This window comes from Passer domesticus, chromosome 3 (genome assembly GCF_036417665.1).
Source record: "Passer domesticus isolate bPasDom1 chromosome 3, bPasDom1.hap1, whole genome shotgun sequence".
NCBI lineage: Eukaryota > Metazoa > Chordata > Aves > Passeriformes > Passeridae > Passer > Passer domesticus.
Genome location: NC_087476.1, coordinates 53,778,571 through 53,794,387, shown reverse-complemented (window position 1 = coordinate 53,794,387; position 15,817 = coordinate 53,778,571). Strand labels below are relative to the sequence as shown.

Genomic DNA, 15,817 nt, shown 5'->3' with positions numbered 1-15,817 from the left:
TTAGTAATCTACCTTATCTCAGCCCACTAACGGCTTTACATCTCCTCTGTCTGCTGGGGAGTGAGAAAGCTGCTTGATGGGCACTTAGCATCAAGCCAAGGTCAATCGACTACAAAAGGGAAGAGTCTTAACACTCTTTTGGAAAGGTGAAGTTTAAGGCATTTCTGAGGTCCTTGGAGACTTGCTGGGACTTGCAGGGAATAGACAGCAATGGCTGCCTACATGGAGAAATGCAGTTTGAGTCTTCAGGGTAGTGTTACCAGGAGGTTACCTTGCCGTTGTTCTTTTGTTGGTGAGGTTTTTTTGCGGGTTTATGGATTTTTTTACTAATTTTGGCCTTTTAAAAATTTCCGTTTGCAACAAATACTGATCTAATAACAAAGACATAAAAGAACATACGAGGACGATAAGGAATTATTTTAACTAAACTGAAGATATTCTGTTCTTTAAGCAAATTCTCTTACTCCTGCTTTTCTCTCTCTCTCCTCACTCCCTTTACCCTTTTGGTAAAGCAGTGCAACTAAAAGACATTTTTACTATGGCTGAACTGCAAAATGGAAAACAAAAAATAATTTCAGAACATCAAAATGTGTCCTGCAAATTACTATTAATTTATATTCATTTTTCTGGGCATTTGAACTTTTACTTATTTCTTTGTTTTAAATCCAGTTGAGTTCTCAAATTATTTAAGTTTAAATCCCTGACATTAATTTTTATGAATTTGTGGGGATGGATGGGATTTGTGGGCATTAATGTTCTCTTTCTCTAGATGCTTGCCTTCTTTTTCCTTATGACCTTTTTGAACTGAGATTCCAAGCAAGTTGTTCATTGCTGTGATATCTTCTGTTCTTGTACCCTTCCCATGCCAGGGGGAAGGGAAGCATGAAACTAACTGGGATCATGTAATTCCAGTCACTTTAACATTGCTTCTGCTGCCTTAAGCATCAAACTTTGTATAGCAGAAGAAAAGAGTCATGGAATGAGATAAGCCTAGAGGCTTCTCCCACCTTGGTGTTTAAACCAAAGGTGTAGGAGGATTTATGCAACCATCAAATGTAGAGCCCTACACCCAGTTTCAGCTGAATATGAAACATTTCTTTTTTAAAGCACCACACAAAAAGTATTTTGCATGTTTTTGGGTAATCATATCTGTTTTCTTTTAGCCTCACATACTTTGATGTGGTTTAATGTCAAATTTCACAAACTATGTACACGCCCAGGTGGGTACCCATGTTCTTTCCCAAACACAGATGTACATGTACACACAAAAAATCATGTATGCATCTCCCAAGGAAAATGTCACGTGCATTCATACCTCTTTTGAGATGTAAGGAAATACTGTAGGGCATTTTTCCCAGGAAAAATGAAACATTGCCTGCAGGAAGTCTCTCAATGTCACAAACAGCACAGAGGGGCTGTCACTGCATGTCAGCATTCATCCACTGCCTGGTATATCCTGGGACCCTGAAGAAAAGCACCAGCCTGTGATTTTAGTTAACTTCTCCTAAGCCTTCTTATGACAGTTAGATGAATGTGTTCTGCAAAGCTCTCACCTATTTACTTCTGGGCTTTTTTGACTACTTGAATTTATTATTAATATGCCAAATTATGTTGATTGTGTTGAGGGTCAGATCATCATTTATAGTTTGCATGTAAACTGAAATAAATTTCACTGATGTGAGAGACCACTCATTCTTTCCTGCTGCTAGCACAGCACCTGGCACTTCCTTTGATCCACTGGATTTTAATTTATTTTTGCTCTTTGCAAAATTTCAGTCTGCTTTGATAATGAATATCCAAGGAGTGTCATGCATAAGGCTCACTGAAAGTTGCATTGAAGAAAATAGGCTTATTAGAAGGAGACAGAAATATATGGCAATATATTAAATAGAAATGACATTTTAGATCGAAAGACTGCAAATTTGAACAACCTTGTCTCTTTGAGGGGGGAAGGTGTTTCATTGGGTTCAGAGTTTCTCCAGGCAGACCCTGATACTCAGCCCCTCTTTAAGCATGTGTGTGTTCAAATCTAGGTGAGCTACTCTGATAAAAAGGAATTGTATGTGTAGGCAGAAATATCTTGTAAGCTGTAATGGGAGATAACTAAATGCTTTTGCCTGGTGTTGATGGGATTACCGGGTGCTGTGAATCACTTGGGCAAAGAGGCCTGAGGTGACATTTCAGACTTCTTATTACACCAGGGATATTGGTTCCATTTAAAAAAAAGAAAGTAGGGTCATCTTGATGTTGTTCAGTTCAAAGCATTGAAAACATCTCTTATTGGAAAGATTTGAAGTAAGCAGTCTTGATCCTTCTGCACATGAGGAGGTCAAAGGCTGAAAGAAATGGCAGCTAAGCTGGTGTGTTTCCCCATGTTCAGCTCTCTCTTTTAAATGGTGATTTCTTTTAAAACAACAAATCATAAGAAGATGTGATTGAGAACTGTTTTGTAAGAATTTCTCTCCTTTGGAAGAAGCTGTGTAACAGAAACTCTTCCTTGCCTTTGATTTTTTTCCATATAAAAGAATTTTAGAACCGTGTAGTCCTTGTCCTAAGATACGCATATTACAGAGTTCAGTGATGTTCCCTGAAGTTGTAATCTAGCTTGAACTGTTTCCCCTGGCTATACGATGAGACAATTTGACTTTGCATGGAGTTTTGAAAACCGTATGTGGGGATAACGTTAATGTTTCAACTTCATGCTCTCTCTGCACTGCAAATGACAAAATACACTTTGAAGTGCTTTTTCACACACTCTACCATTGCCTTTTGCATGCAAATGAATATTAATAAAAATAGACCCATGCTCACTTTTGGTTTTAATAGGATGTTCTGTCATCTCTTTAGTTTTTCTGTCTCTTGAAATTCCTATTTTTAAAACTTCCATTTTGTTTGTAGTGCCAGGCCCTATACCTGCCAAATCAGTGAAAGGAACTCCTTTTGAAGATAAGATCTTCCTCAACTGGAAGGAACCTGTGGATCCAAATGGCATCATTACTCAGTATGAGGTAATCATTAAACACCTAACAAGCATAAGATGACGCTAGGGAGGTGTGTCAAGAGAGGTGGCTGACAGTAGGTGTTTATGCTCTTTATGCAGCTATTCAATAGTATGCTCCTTTCATTTACTGAATGCATGATTTTCTGTAGCGGTTAGATACTCAAAATTTGTAATTGTGGTGCATATCACTGTCCATCCCTGTCAAGTGCCTCAAATATCTTTTATTGTTACTATATACCGTTCCAAAGCCATGACAGCCATGATCTACAAAATTTTCTTCATTGGAAGCAAAGGTTAAAAGTAGGATGGTTATTAAATTTGGAGTAATGTGGGGTTTTTTTTAGATTTGTTAGATTTTTAGATAATCTCCATATAAATTCTGTTTAAAGTGTATTTGCTTTATGAACTTTCTGGGGACCTCCACAGGACATTAGCAGGTAACACAACCTGATTTGAGCAACAAACACACTTTCCATCACTCTTCTTTTAAAGAAACAAAATATATAATTTGTGTATTAGTGAATTATACGAAGGCAAACCAACAAACCAAACAAAACCCCTTAAAAATTTGTTTGTTTGTTTATTCATTTCATGTAGACTAAATTCACTAGATAGTGTGAGTTAAACCAGGTGGGCAGCTCAACCCCACTCAGCCATTTGCTGACTACCCCTCAGTGGAATGTAACAGTGACATTTTCCATATATAAACTATGCAAAAACAGTTGATGAATGGAATTAAAGCAGATAAATGCTTCCTTAATTTTTAATTGGAAACAGATGTAAAAGGCAGTGGATTAACAGTGACATTAGCCCTGACAGAGCAGCTACAGAGAAATCAAATTGTGAATCTCAAAGTGTTTCATGGTGATTTTGTAACCAACAAGGGAGTGTGTCATCCAACAGCAATGATGAAGGGTGCCTGCACAGCCTTTCAAGTAAGGCAAACTCTTCAACAGCACACATGAAATCCTCATTGGTTTAGTGCTGAACTTGGCATTGTCAGGTTAGTGGTTGGAATCAATGACCTTAAGGATCTTCTCCAACCTAAATGATTCTGTGGTATCCCCAAGCTAAATGGTTAACTAGAAGAGCATGTCTCTTTTGTTTCCTTTCCAGCCAAGCTAGTGTAAATCCCTTGTGCCAAAACTTTTAAGAGTTGTTACAAAAATTATTGTTTCCCCAGGTGAGCTACAGCAGTATACAGTCGTTTGATCCAGCAGTTCCAGTGGCAGGACCTCCACAGACAGTATCCAAGCTGTGGAACAGCACACACCATGTCTTCTCTCACCTGCACCCTGGAACTACTTACCAGTTCTTCATACGAGCAAGCACCATCAAAGGGTTTGGACCAGCAACTACGATCAATGTTACAACCAATATCTCAGGTAAAATCAGACAACAACATAAAGAAAAAACAGGGAAGGGGAGGGGGGAAATGTCTTTTGAATATTTTTTTATGACTTGAGAAATTGTGAAATGCTTAAGAAAACCCCCACAAAAAATCCTGCCATGTTAAGAAATTATGTTGCTAAAAATGTTTCTGGGTGTACTCACCACGGGGTAGCATACGTTCAGGGATAAATCCTTGAATGAGGTGAAAATTGCTCAGCTGTAGTTGTGAACTGTTTTTTCTATGTAATCCAGTACTTTCATCCAAAGATTTTGAAGTGCTATGTAAACCTTAATTAATTAGGCCTGTCAACACTCCACAGGTCACTAAGAACTGCATCTGTTTTGCAGGTTAGTAAAGTCAGGTGCAGAAAATTACTGACTTACTGAAGGTGACACTACTTAGCAGCACACAGCTGTAACAGAGCAAGGGCAGCTGGGACAATGTGTGAATTTTTTTTGTCAGATTCACATAGGTCTGCTTCCTTGTGCCTTTATTAATTTATTGCAGTGCACCAACTTCAACATTATTTGTCTTAATAATGCACTGACTGTTACATCAAATGAAATGTTTTGGTGTTTTTATTTTTTTAAATTTCAATTTTATTCTCAAAAAATAAGATAGTGGCTTATGCAGTTGATAGTGGAAGATGAGTGAATGCTGTATTCAGAGAAACTTGATTTTGTGACATGGTAACTTTAAAGCTTGGCAAAGATCAAAGAAGTCAGCCATTTACAAATTTAAACAACACAAAGCAGGATATTTTCCTCATTATCTGTCATAATGAAACTCAGAGGGTCCTGTAAAGAGAAGTTAATAATGTCACAGAATGCATCTATGATTTTTGTGGGAAACACTTCATGTAGTCTCCTCACAGTACATGAAAACACACACATAAATCAAAATGTGAGAAAAGTCAAGGTAGAGCTCCTTGAATTATGTAGCAAATGAAATGCTGTAGTTATAGTGGCTAACTGGAATAGTTTGTGGAATTCCACCCCAGCACGTAAGCACTAGTACTCCTCATACCCCTGTCCCTTCAAAACAACCCAACCAATGCACGAAAAGCACCAAATGATGTGTTCTGTTCTGTTTATATAGCCATTAGATTGTTTTGAAGTCTGATATTTTACTCAGGTTGTTTTAAGGGTTTCTTCACAACAAATTCTGGTTCATAAATTTTCAGATATTATGGTGGGGTAGTCCTTGCATACTTGTCTTCTCACCTCTTAGTAAAAGGGAAAGAAAAGTGCTGTATATCTTGCTGGCATGTCTGACATTTCAGTATTTTGTGAAAAAAAGTTCCTCAACGTGCTTGGATTTAGGACTACAATGAATTCAGCTTCTTCAGATATGTCCTCTTTTCCCACACAGAAATTTTGGAAGTTTTGTCCAGAATCCAGTATAGCACAACTTTCTAGATAGTGTATGTATCTTGTTAGTTGGCAAGACGTGCTAAATACTAGGAAAGCTCAAAGGCAGGCTATGACACCCCTTGAATCTGAACTTCAGCCTGTTCTTCTTTCTATCTTGCTTTATGCTGAACTGTTGTCTAGTTCTGCTCTGCATGACTGGTACTTTATACAGAGCAATGCATGTTTCAGAAAATGCTGACTTTAGTTTAATGAGGGCTGAAATGATTCCTTTTAACTAAGCTTACAAGTGGTTACTGTGATTCTAATGAACATGGTGTAAGCAGTAATTTTAAAATTAACATTAAATTAACATAAAGTCTATAAAATATTATTTCTTGAAATAAGAGCAGGTTTTGTGTTAATCTAGGATCTAGGCCTAATGAAGCAAGGCATTTAATCTTTCAGAGCTCTTCTATCTATTGATATAGTACTGTAAATCAAATGATTCATGTCCTTTTAGGAAACATCTTTTTTTGAAAGTTCATTTTGGAATACACAGGCTTTCTTTAATGATTTTATAATGATGCAACCACATATATAATTAAAAAAAAACCCACAAACACGCAGATAGTTTTCAAACCTATGAAAAATTAGTAATTATTAAAAATCCATTCTTTTCTAATATGCAGAAAACCCTGTTTCTGTCCTTGCACTGGGAAAGTACCCGGAAGTCAGCAGCAGTATTGCCAGTGAGGACTGTAACAGGCACCAGACTAAGGCTGGATGGTTGAAGTAATTGCCAACAGTAGCCATCCAACTCACAACAAATATTGCTGCCATGAAGGCGTGACAGTCTGACAGCCCATTAGTGAATAAATTCCTGAACTACTTCTGGTTTTGACTTTGATTTTGTTCTTTCATAGTGGTTTTGAAGCTGATTAATGAGCAGCTTGGCCACCCATTGATAGGAATGGGCATGGGAATGGATTCCTGATCCAGTTGTAGCCCACAGATGCATGTCTATATAAGTCCAATTTTCCTGCACACTAGTTGGTATTAGCATTGTTTCCCATGATGTTCAAGAGGAAATATGAAAGGTTCTTAAATTGTTCAAGGAAGATGGTAGATGCTGGGTCTTTGACATAGTGGCTGTATTTATTTGCAGGGTAGAAAAATGCAGGCAAAAAATGTGAAGTTTTTTGTAGTTTAGGGTTACTTGTCAGTCACCTCCTCCCTCTATTTCTCTCCTTCTTGAATAAAACTGTTTCAAGTTGAGAGGTGTCGTGATTTGATCAGAAGTGGTTAGTGATAGTGTTATCAATTTTTCATTAAGTCCCATTCATTCCACAGTAAGAGATTGTGCCTGACTGGAAAAGCTGTTTAAGAATACTCACATGGCTGATAAAGATTGTGTCTTTGTTCTATATCCAAGAGTCACAACCTCATAAAAATTCTAAATGTTTTCATTGATTTGTTTCTTGTTCTTTTCCTTCCTGCTCAACATTAATCAGCTCCCACTTTACCAGACTATGAAGGAGTGGATGCATCTCTCAATGAAACTGCTACTACAATAACTGTACTCTTGAGACCTGCACAGGCCAAAGGTGCACCTATCAGGTAAAAAAAAAAAAAAATCAAGCAGAGTTATTTTTTTAGTTGAATATTTGTTGTGTCACTGTATATAGAGCTGTTCATTTCTGAGTGACATTCATTTAATGTCACTATTTTTTTTTCTTACCTACACCTAGCTTGCCAATAGATATGTAATTAAAAAAATCCTGGGGTTGGCAGGGTTTTTTTTTTAAAGGTAGTCACAACCTGAATCATTCAGCTACCTGACCTGTTTGATATAGGGACCCCAGAACCACCTTCTAGTCATTATAATTTCATTTTACTTTCTCACACTGCCTCTGAAATATGATGCTCAGAGGTGTTTGTGAGAAGGTAGATTTCAAAATAACACTTCCTCTGCAGTGCTTCAAAGTCAGCTACTCTATAGCATGTGTATGATTGGAAAATTGTAAGCTGTGGGGAAATGGGAGAATAATAGTGATGAATACAAACTATTTAACCTTTTTCTTCTGAGAATGCTTCTTACTAGGATTCATGTAGCAAGCTATTAAATTTTATTTGGCATGTCCTCTAATCATATTAAAATGTTTCATTTATGTTAACTTTGAGGGGTCTTTCCCTTTCTGCTCTCTGTTGAGAGATAATTTAATTTTGTTTGCAAAGATTAGTCCACATCCTGATCTTTACTTCTACTTGTTAGTGTAAAAATTTTATGATATTATTTGATTCCATTTGTATTTTACTGATGTGGCTGCATCAGCAATATTCAGGGGCAGGGTTGACTAATTGGGGGTTAATTAGCTGCTGAGCATCAGAAGGTTTTCATGCTATTACCCTTGTGACATTTTAGAGAAACACAGGCTAATGCATTTCATTCTGTGTTACATAAAGTCCGCTATCAAGGCTCAGCTGATGCCAAGTCACATGCCCAAGCCCTAAAAGCAAAGGAAAATTAACTGTTTCTTGAGTTCTATTTCCATTAAGAGGAATGTATGTTTTACATGAGTGTTGTTGGGGATGAGTCACATACCTATATGCATTTTTATGTGCTTATCATATGATCACTCTTATGATTGATATTGTCAAGGTATTTATTTATATTCTGTCATAGATGTGAATCCAGATTCATCCCCTTTATAGGAGATTTTGATCCGTTATATTTAAAATTGAAATCCCATGTATCATTTGTTTCTGAGAAATTGCTCTGGGGCAAACCTAGGATTTTTGGGGAACAGGGCTGCTTTCAGTACGGGACTTGGATTCTTAAAATAGGGATATTTTTAAGTTAATACCATGGAATCCAGACTTGTGGTCTGAAAATGCTCCCAAAGCTGCACGTGCTTAAACTTGCTTCACTATATGCCTTTGTAGGTGCTTTTAAAGACTTCCAAGTGTCCTGTGTTGTCCCTAATGAAAGCTGTTCTTGTATAGGAAATGTGATACCTGTCTCTCACATAATCCATGCCACATCCTTTCAGTCTTTTGTCTGGCCACCTGAGGGAGCTGAGGCAGATTCTTGCCCAGAGCATGCCCGCCGGACAGCTGAGATCCACAGATGGCAGTGGTGCACATCTTCTTTACAGCAGCTGCTCCAGGGCACTCCTGTGCTGACAGCAGCAGGCTTCCACCTTCAATCCCACCACGCATCTTCAGGGGGTCAATGTTGGGTCCTGGGTTTCTCTCCTGGAGGGGTGGTATTTTGTGAACTGGTAGCATGATGGGATGTGGCTAGAGAATTACTCATGTGGCTAGAAAATTACTCACTCTAGCTCAAGAAGTTCTGGTTTCTCTGCTCTGTACTTGCAGACAAGGAACTTGCTGCAGAGTAAACGTGCAGAGTAAACCTCACATTTATTCTGTCAGCTCTCCTCACAGCATCCTCAGTCCAATGGCATGAGCTTGTCACTGTGGCCTATGAAGATGGCAGAAACGACCTGTGTACTAAAAGTTAATAGATGGTTTGATAGTGATAGTTTCACAGAGTATTAATAACTGTGGTTTGACTGTTCTCAAAAAAGCCTAATTCTTCCTTCCTTTCTGTCATCTTCCCTCTCCATATGAGTTAATTTCTAAAACCTAACATCAAGAGACCAAGGAAATAAGTCCTTTACCATAACTGGAGACTTGGGCTTTATTCTTAAAATCAGCCAGGTGTTTTATTCCTTACTTGGAATGAGAGGCATTCTCCAGGGGAATGCAGAAGACATGGTGTTATTGCCTTTTCTGAAGCTATGCATATTGCAGTCAGGTAGTTTTCAGCAGCTTCTTAATAGGGAGATAAATGTAGCACACTGAAATTCTGAATTGATTCAATGCATTTTGCTAAACTTTATGATATATTTTAGTGAAGCTTCACTCCATCCATACTGCAATTTTGTTTCCTCTAGAAGCTGGATTACTGCCATAATGAGTGTTACTAGGTAGGTGGGGAAAAAATGGATCACCGTGCCTGCAGCTGTGATGGAATAGAAGAGACTCAGATGCTGTTCTTTAACCTGACCCTGAGGAATACAGCTGGATTTCTGAAAATTTTTTTTCTACCCAGTCCTGTAATCTCTATAGCTGTAGATGATCATTTTTTTAAATATCAGTAGGTTCATTTAAAAAAAAAAGAAAATAATAGGGAAAGGAAAAAAATAGGGAAAGGAAAAAATTTAGTCTGATACTATTTTGCTATTACAAATGGATTTATGCTATGATCAGATTACCATCATAGCCTCCCCATCAGCACAGGCCCTCAGCAAGCAGATATTCCTTATCTTAAGTATAATCTATATCCTGTATTTCTTTAAGACACTGCCTGGGTGCCCTAGTTGTCACAGTTTTAACATGACTCTAATCATACCTTCACTGTCAGGTTTTATTGTGCAATCCCTAGCATTCTTTATGGCCTCCTGGAGTTTTAAAACAAAATTACAAACTAGAAATGCAAAGGGAGACAAAGCTGGATGGCTCAGACTCACTTTGAAGCATGTATAGTTTCACCATCAATCTTGTGGATGAGATTCCAGTCAGTAGAATCAATGGTGCTTTGGTGATTCATTTGAAGATGTGATTTGTTGCTGTAGTTTTTCCTGAAGGTTTCTAACTGAGTACCAGAAAAACAATTTCTTGTTTTCAAATCCTACTGCAGATGAGAATTACAAAGAGTGTGCATCAGAATCAGAGTAAATTTTTAATGATTAAGTTTATTTTATTTGATTGTTAAAGTGCTTTTCTTGTACTTCCTTAAGAAGAATTAGGTTGTTTTCATTTTGCAGCAAGATTAATTAAGGGGACCATGGCAGGGAGCAACTAAAACAATCATTGTCAATTAGAATTCCAAGAGCTGGGGCTGAAACTTGGGCTCGTCAGTCAGTCTCCTGCTTGTCAAAGGAGAGGAAGATGTATCTCCGCTAGACACATAGAAAGAAATGTCTAGCAGGTATTTAAAGTCTAGTCAAAATAGGGCTAAAGTATGAACAACACTCACCACTGTCATATCTCTTTGGGAGCCTGAATTTTCAGGCAGGGATAAAAAGGAAGATGTTGTCAGAGAATTCCTTCACCTGTTTGCACTTGTCTTGGTCAATACCAAGGTACTGTATGGGTTTTCTTAAATTAACAAAATAAGGTTTTGTCATGAGAAATAATTCCTTCATGAAAAATTTCAGCTGAGGAGCTCTTCAGCTGCTGTATCTTCAAAATTTCTCTGCTAACCTGGCTGTCTCAGACAACTGTTTGGCCTTTATGATCCTGATCACTTATGTACCAGGTTCTGAAATTTTCATTACTCTTCAGAATAGCTCAGAATTTATTTTACTCATCAAGAAGAAGGAATATTGTCATCTAAGCTTTCCACTCCTCTCTTTATTTCCCTATTTTAATCCTTCCTTGCTGCCTGGAAAGACCAGGAAAAATGCTATTGTAGTAATTCCCTTAGCTCCTGTCACAAAAAAAGCTCTTTCAATAACTGAATTCTCACCAGCACAAAAAAAAAAAAAAAAAAAAAAAAAAAAAAAAGGTCAAGGATTAGTTATATGTAAAGACACAGGGATAAGCAGAGTACATAGTTAAATTTTCAGCAATACCTGATATCAAAATGCATTTGCAGCCAGTGAACACCCCACTTTTCAAGTTGCAAATTTAGCTTTGACTTGTTTCATTCCATGTTACAGCAGGGTGTCCTTTCCGAACATTGTTATGTTCACAGACTAACTAACTAACACAGTGCTTCTCTGGAGCCACTGCAGTGTTTTGTAAATGGCTTTAAACAGATGGTATCACAAAGGGCCCAGAGGTGAATTACTGTATTCCTCCATGTCTTGTTAGCCCATAATGCTGCATGAAAAATACTGTCAGATCACCTATCTAAAGAGGATAGGCAAATCTTTTATTTAAATGTACTTAGTGAAACCACATTTTTTTAAAAATCAAAACTAAAGCTTTCTTGAAGACTTAAAACAGTTTCTGTCATTTGCTATTTTTTCTATTCTTTAAGTGTAGATGACTACGATATGTAGTCATATAGTCAATATCTGTGTCTTATTTTCCACATATTGTAGATTTTTGTATGTAGGGGTACAAAAAGCACTTTTGGAATATGTTTTATATAAGTTAATTTATTTGAAAGTTTTTCAGAGCCTTCACATTTTATTGTGGTCTCATGCTTAAAATTTTGCCCTACCTTTTATATCCTATTCAAAAATTAGTTTTCTTTTAAAAAATGCTATAAAAAGACACTTTTAACCCGTTTGATTCTCATGCCTTTCATCTTTGATTTTTTGTTTTGGTCTCCAAAGAGACTTGACCCTTAAAAAGAAGATGTGCCTTAAAACGAAGATACCCCATTTATCCCTTATTCTGTAAAATGGAGGGGGAAAGAGGGGTTGATTTGGTAACTGTGGTGTGTCTCATTTTCGGAGCTGTGTGACAACCAGGCTGTTTAGGGCACTGTTGCCTCCGTCACGTGCCGGCATTGCACTGTCCTTCCCCTGTCCCTGCTGGCTTTCTCCTTTGAAGCTCCCAGGGTGTCACAGACAAGTTTCCTGCTCTTCTGTCACTTCTGAGAGCAGAATTTGTGTCTGTCCCAGACCACTGGCAGCTGATGAGAGAAGACTGCAGAATTCAGGCAGCAGAGACGTGGTGTTTGTGTCCCAGGGCTCTCCAGCTGGTTGTCTGCCCAATTCTGAAATAGTGTTTTTACCCTGCCTGGGTCCAGGGCCAGGCCACGGAGGGAATGAAAATACCAGTAGTCATTTCTAACCTTGGAACATTATAAATAAAAATTTTAAAAATTTTTTTTCATCCTGTCAAATTTTTAAAATATCAATGCTTTTGGGGTTTTTTGCTAGTACAGTTATTTTGAGGAATAAAGAAATATGCTGCATGTACAGGGGTTTTGTGTAAGTGATTTGTTGGTACAGTCCCCATTAACTGGAGATGGTTAATACATAGAGTTTACCAGAGAAGGTGATGTATAACTGAGCTCAGTTCATGGTCAGTTTATAGGTTTAACTTTTTTTTTTTCTTTTTACATTCTTCTTTCTACCTGGACTTTCAAACTGAGATTACTTTCTTGGACACATTGAAATGGAAGAAAGAGGCATTCCTGCCTTAATTTTTACATGCTAGGAAAAGGGGATGCTAACATCTTCTTTCAGCTTAGGAAAGACGTGAAACTAATTTCCTATTTTATTTCTTCTCCTCTTTCTTCCATTCTCCAGTATCATACTTTATCTCTGCCACTGCAGTTATTGGGTTTTCTGGGCAGCAGTAGCAGAGAAAATTGACAAAATAATTTAATGCTGCCGCACAAATTCTGAAAGGAGGAGGATTGTCTTTGCCTTTCAGAGTCCTTGCAGCAATGCAGTGACACTTTGAGGACTTGGTTCAGTTTTACCTTTTCAGTTTAGAAAGCTTTATAACAAGCCCAAGACAGACAAGTCTGCCAGTTTAATTCAAAAGCTTCAGGTTTCTTGTCTACATGCCTTAAAATCCCCAAACCTCCTTTTTTTCTTATAAAATGAAGGATTGCCTTCTGCTCTCACTATGTAAATTCTGTACTTCTGAAAAGCAGAGGAAGCTGATAATGAGTTGGTAACATCCTGCAGTTAGGTAGTTCCTCTAAAGAAGAAAGAAGAATTATAATTACCTGTTCTATTTTGGGCAGGTGATTTTGAAAAGTGACCAAGCTATGTTCCATTTAAACAGAGGTATTGGGAGGTTGAGGTGGTGTTTTTATGGGCTGAATACTCTCAGTTTCAGGAATTCATAGCATTTTATCATTGACAACTGTAAAGGAATGAGGCAGTCTATTTCAGTGGAATGGACAGATTTCTGTCCATCTGTGCTTGTATTACAGCATGTCACTTGTACTTTAGATCTGCATAGCTCTGAGCCAGATAGAAGCCACAGCAAGGTCAAGAGGTGGAGAAGCCTGTCAGCACATTCTGTCTCTAATGATATGACAACTGCAAATTGGTGCTTCAAGCACAGCCTGGAGGCAGCCATTATGTTGGGTCTTGAAGCTCGGCTTTCTCTAATACTGTTTCAAAGGAAAATGCTAACTTCAGATTGCTTCCGATCAGCCAAGAGTTTAATCTGTTGTAGTTTAACACATTTTTTCCTGTGTTTCTTAAAAAAAAAAAAAGTTTTAAGGACAGTAATAATAAGAGGTCATGTATGGATTTGTGTTGTTTTTCGTGAAAAAAAAAGGATGCTGCAGAACCAGCATTCCAACAGCTGAAATAAATAGCTTTGCTGTATTTCCAGCCTTTGTTTCTTCTCTGCATCCATCTCCTGTCTTGTCCTTTTTTCCTCTGTCTCACCAGTGCCTACCAGATTGTTGTTGAAGAGCTGCACCCACACCGAACAAAGCGAGAAACTGGTGCCATGGAGTGCTACCAAATCCCTGTCACCTATCAGACTGCTCTTAGTGGAGGCTCACCATATTACTTTGCTGCTCAGCTGCCCCCAGGAAACCTGCCAGAGCCAGCCCCCTTTACCGTGGGTGACAACAGGACGTACCAAGGTTTCTGGAACCCGCCGCTGGCTCCTCGGAAAGGCTACAACATCTACTTCCAGGCCATGAGCAGCGTCGAGAAGGCAAGTGCTGACAACACCTTTCTCCTGCAAGGAGGCAAAGACATGCCTGTGGTGACAGCTAGGACTGCTGGAGTCAGGCGTGGGAGGTGCTGGCAGTGGCATGGCTGAAATCCCCTTGGTGCTGTGACAGCATGGCAGTGTGCCATTCACATTTCACATCAGCCTCGTGTCATAGAAACTGCTACTAGATGAGAGTTTAATGCATCTCATAGTAATTGTCTGAGGGAAGTAATTTCAGGACTGTGACTGTCTCCTCAGTAAATAACATCCGCAGTGCTTTCCCCAATTCTCAGTACCTGCACTCTTCAGAAGATTAAATTACTGCAGGATAAAGAGAATGTGGGCTGCTCAGTGGGTTAGTAAAACATTGCAAACATTTTAAGACTCTCACACTGGACATCAAATAAAAAGTAAACATTTTCTTGAGAAAAAGTAGCTGCTGGCCCACCATGAGTTTGAGTCTTTCTGAGAAAGTGTACCTCAGGCTTGCAGCACTGCTGTGCAGTAGAATTATGGCTATCATTCACCTTCATTACCTCCTTGGTGTTTCTTTATAACTCTGCTGCTGAGTGCTGCTACTGGCTCTGTGTGCATATGGAAAGAGGAGAAGTGTCAGGGGGAGAGGTTCCGAGGTTCCAGGTGCAAAGAACTGTGGCTCTGCAAGCCCCGGGCTGTAGCTTTTGAATGGTTTCTCCTCTTGTAAATGAAAAATGAGGGAGAGGAAAAGGATTGATGAGAAGGGAAAATGTGGTAGACAGAGAAGCTTTAGATATTTAAAATTTAATATTTGGATATATAGTTTAGAAAACTGAAGTGTACAGGAAGTTCAGACAGGAACTAGAAAGGCTAAACTGATAATCACTGATATCCACCAGAACCACTGGAAAGGAGCAGAAGCAGTGTTTATTCTTCCTTATGTTTGGGTCACTCTGGTGACTAAACAAATCCTTGCTAACAGGCAAAGCCTTGGAGTCATTTGAAGGAAATCTCAACCTTTACCTATGATTATGAAAATTGGATATGCATCAAGCCAGAATGGGTACAAATGTGTTTGAAAACTGGACTTTTTTTTCTCATTCACTAGACCATTCCCTCTTTTCTGTTCCTATTTAAAGATCTATATGAAGTAAACAAAGCAAAACAGAAGGTGACTGCTAGGCACCAATCCATATTTCCCTCACCTGCTAAAAATAATTCCTTTTGTTTTTGTGGATTTCCAGTAGACTGCATTGTAAAGAAATTTGTTTCATTCCCTGAGGTTAAAAAAAAGGAGGGAAAAGTAAAATGAAAGTACAAAATATGTTTAGATATTTATTTTGGCTTTTACATTTTGACAGATAAGTAGAAAATGAGAGAAGAACACAGTATTTTTTGCTTAAACTTGATTTCAGTTTGTGAGAGATTTTAATCCTA

General features: G+C 38.2%; 1 protein-coding gene across 13 annotated transcripts in view; it reads left to right on the top strand.

Annotated features, from left to right (window-relative positions):
- PTPRK (protein tyrosine phosphatase receptor type K) overlaps nt 1-15,817 on the top strand; it is a 382,581-nt gene that overhangs the window by 297,631 nt on the left and 69,133 nt on the right. For all 13 annotated transcript variants that reach the window (XM_064413126.1, XM_064413124.1, XM_064413122.1 and 10 more), the window contains exons 9-12: nt 2,899-3,008; nt 4,185-4,386; nt 7,258-7,363; nt 14,131-14,404. In XM_064413126.1, coding sequence (XP_064269196.1) covers nt 2,899-3,008; nt 4,185-4,386; nt 7,258-7,363; nt 14,131-14,404 — 692 coding nt within the window. The remainder of the gene's footprint in view (nt 1-2,898; nt 3,009-4,184; nt 4,387-7,257; nt 7,364-14,130; nt 14,405-15,817) is intronic.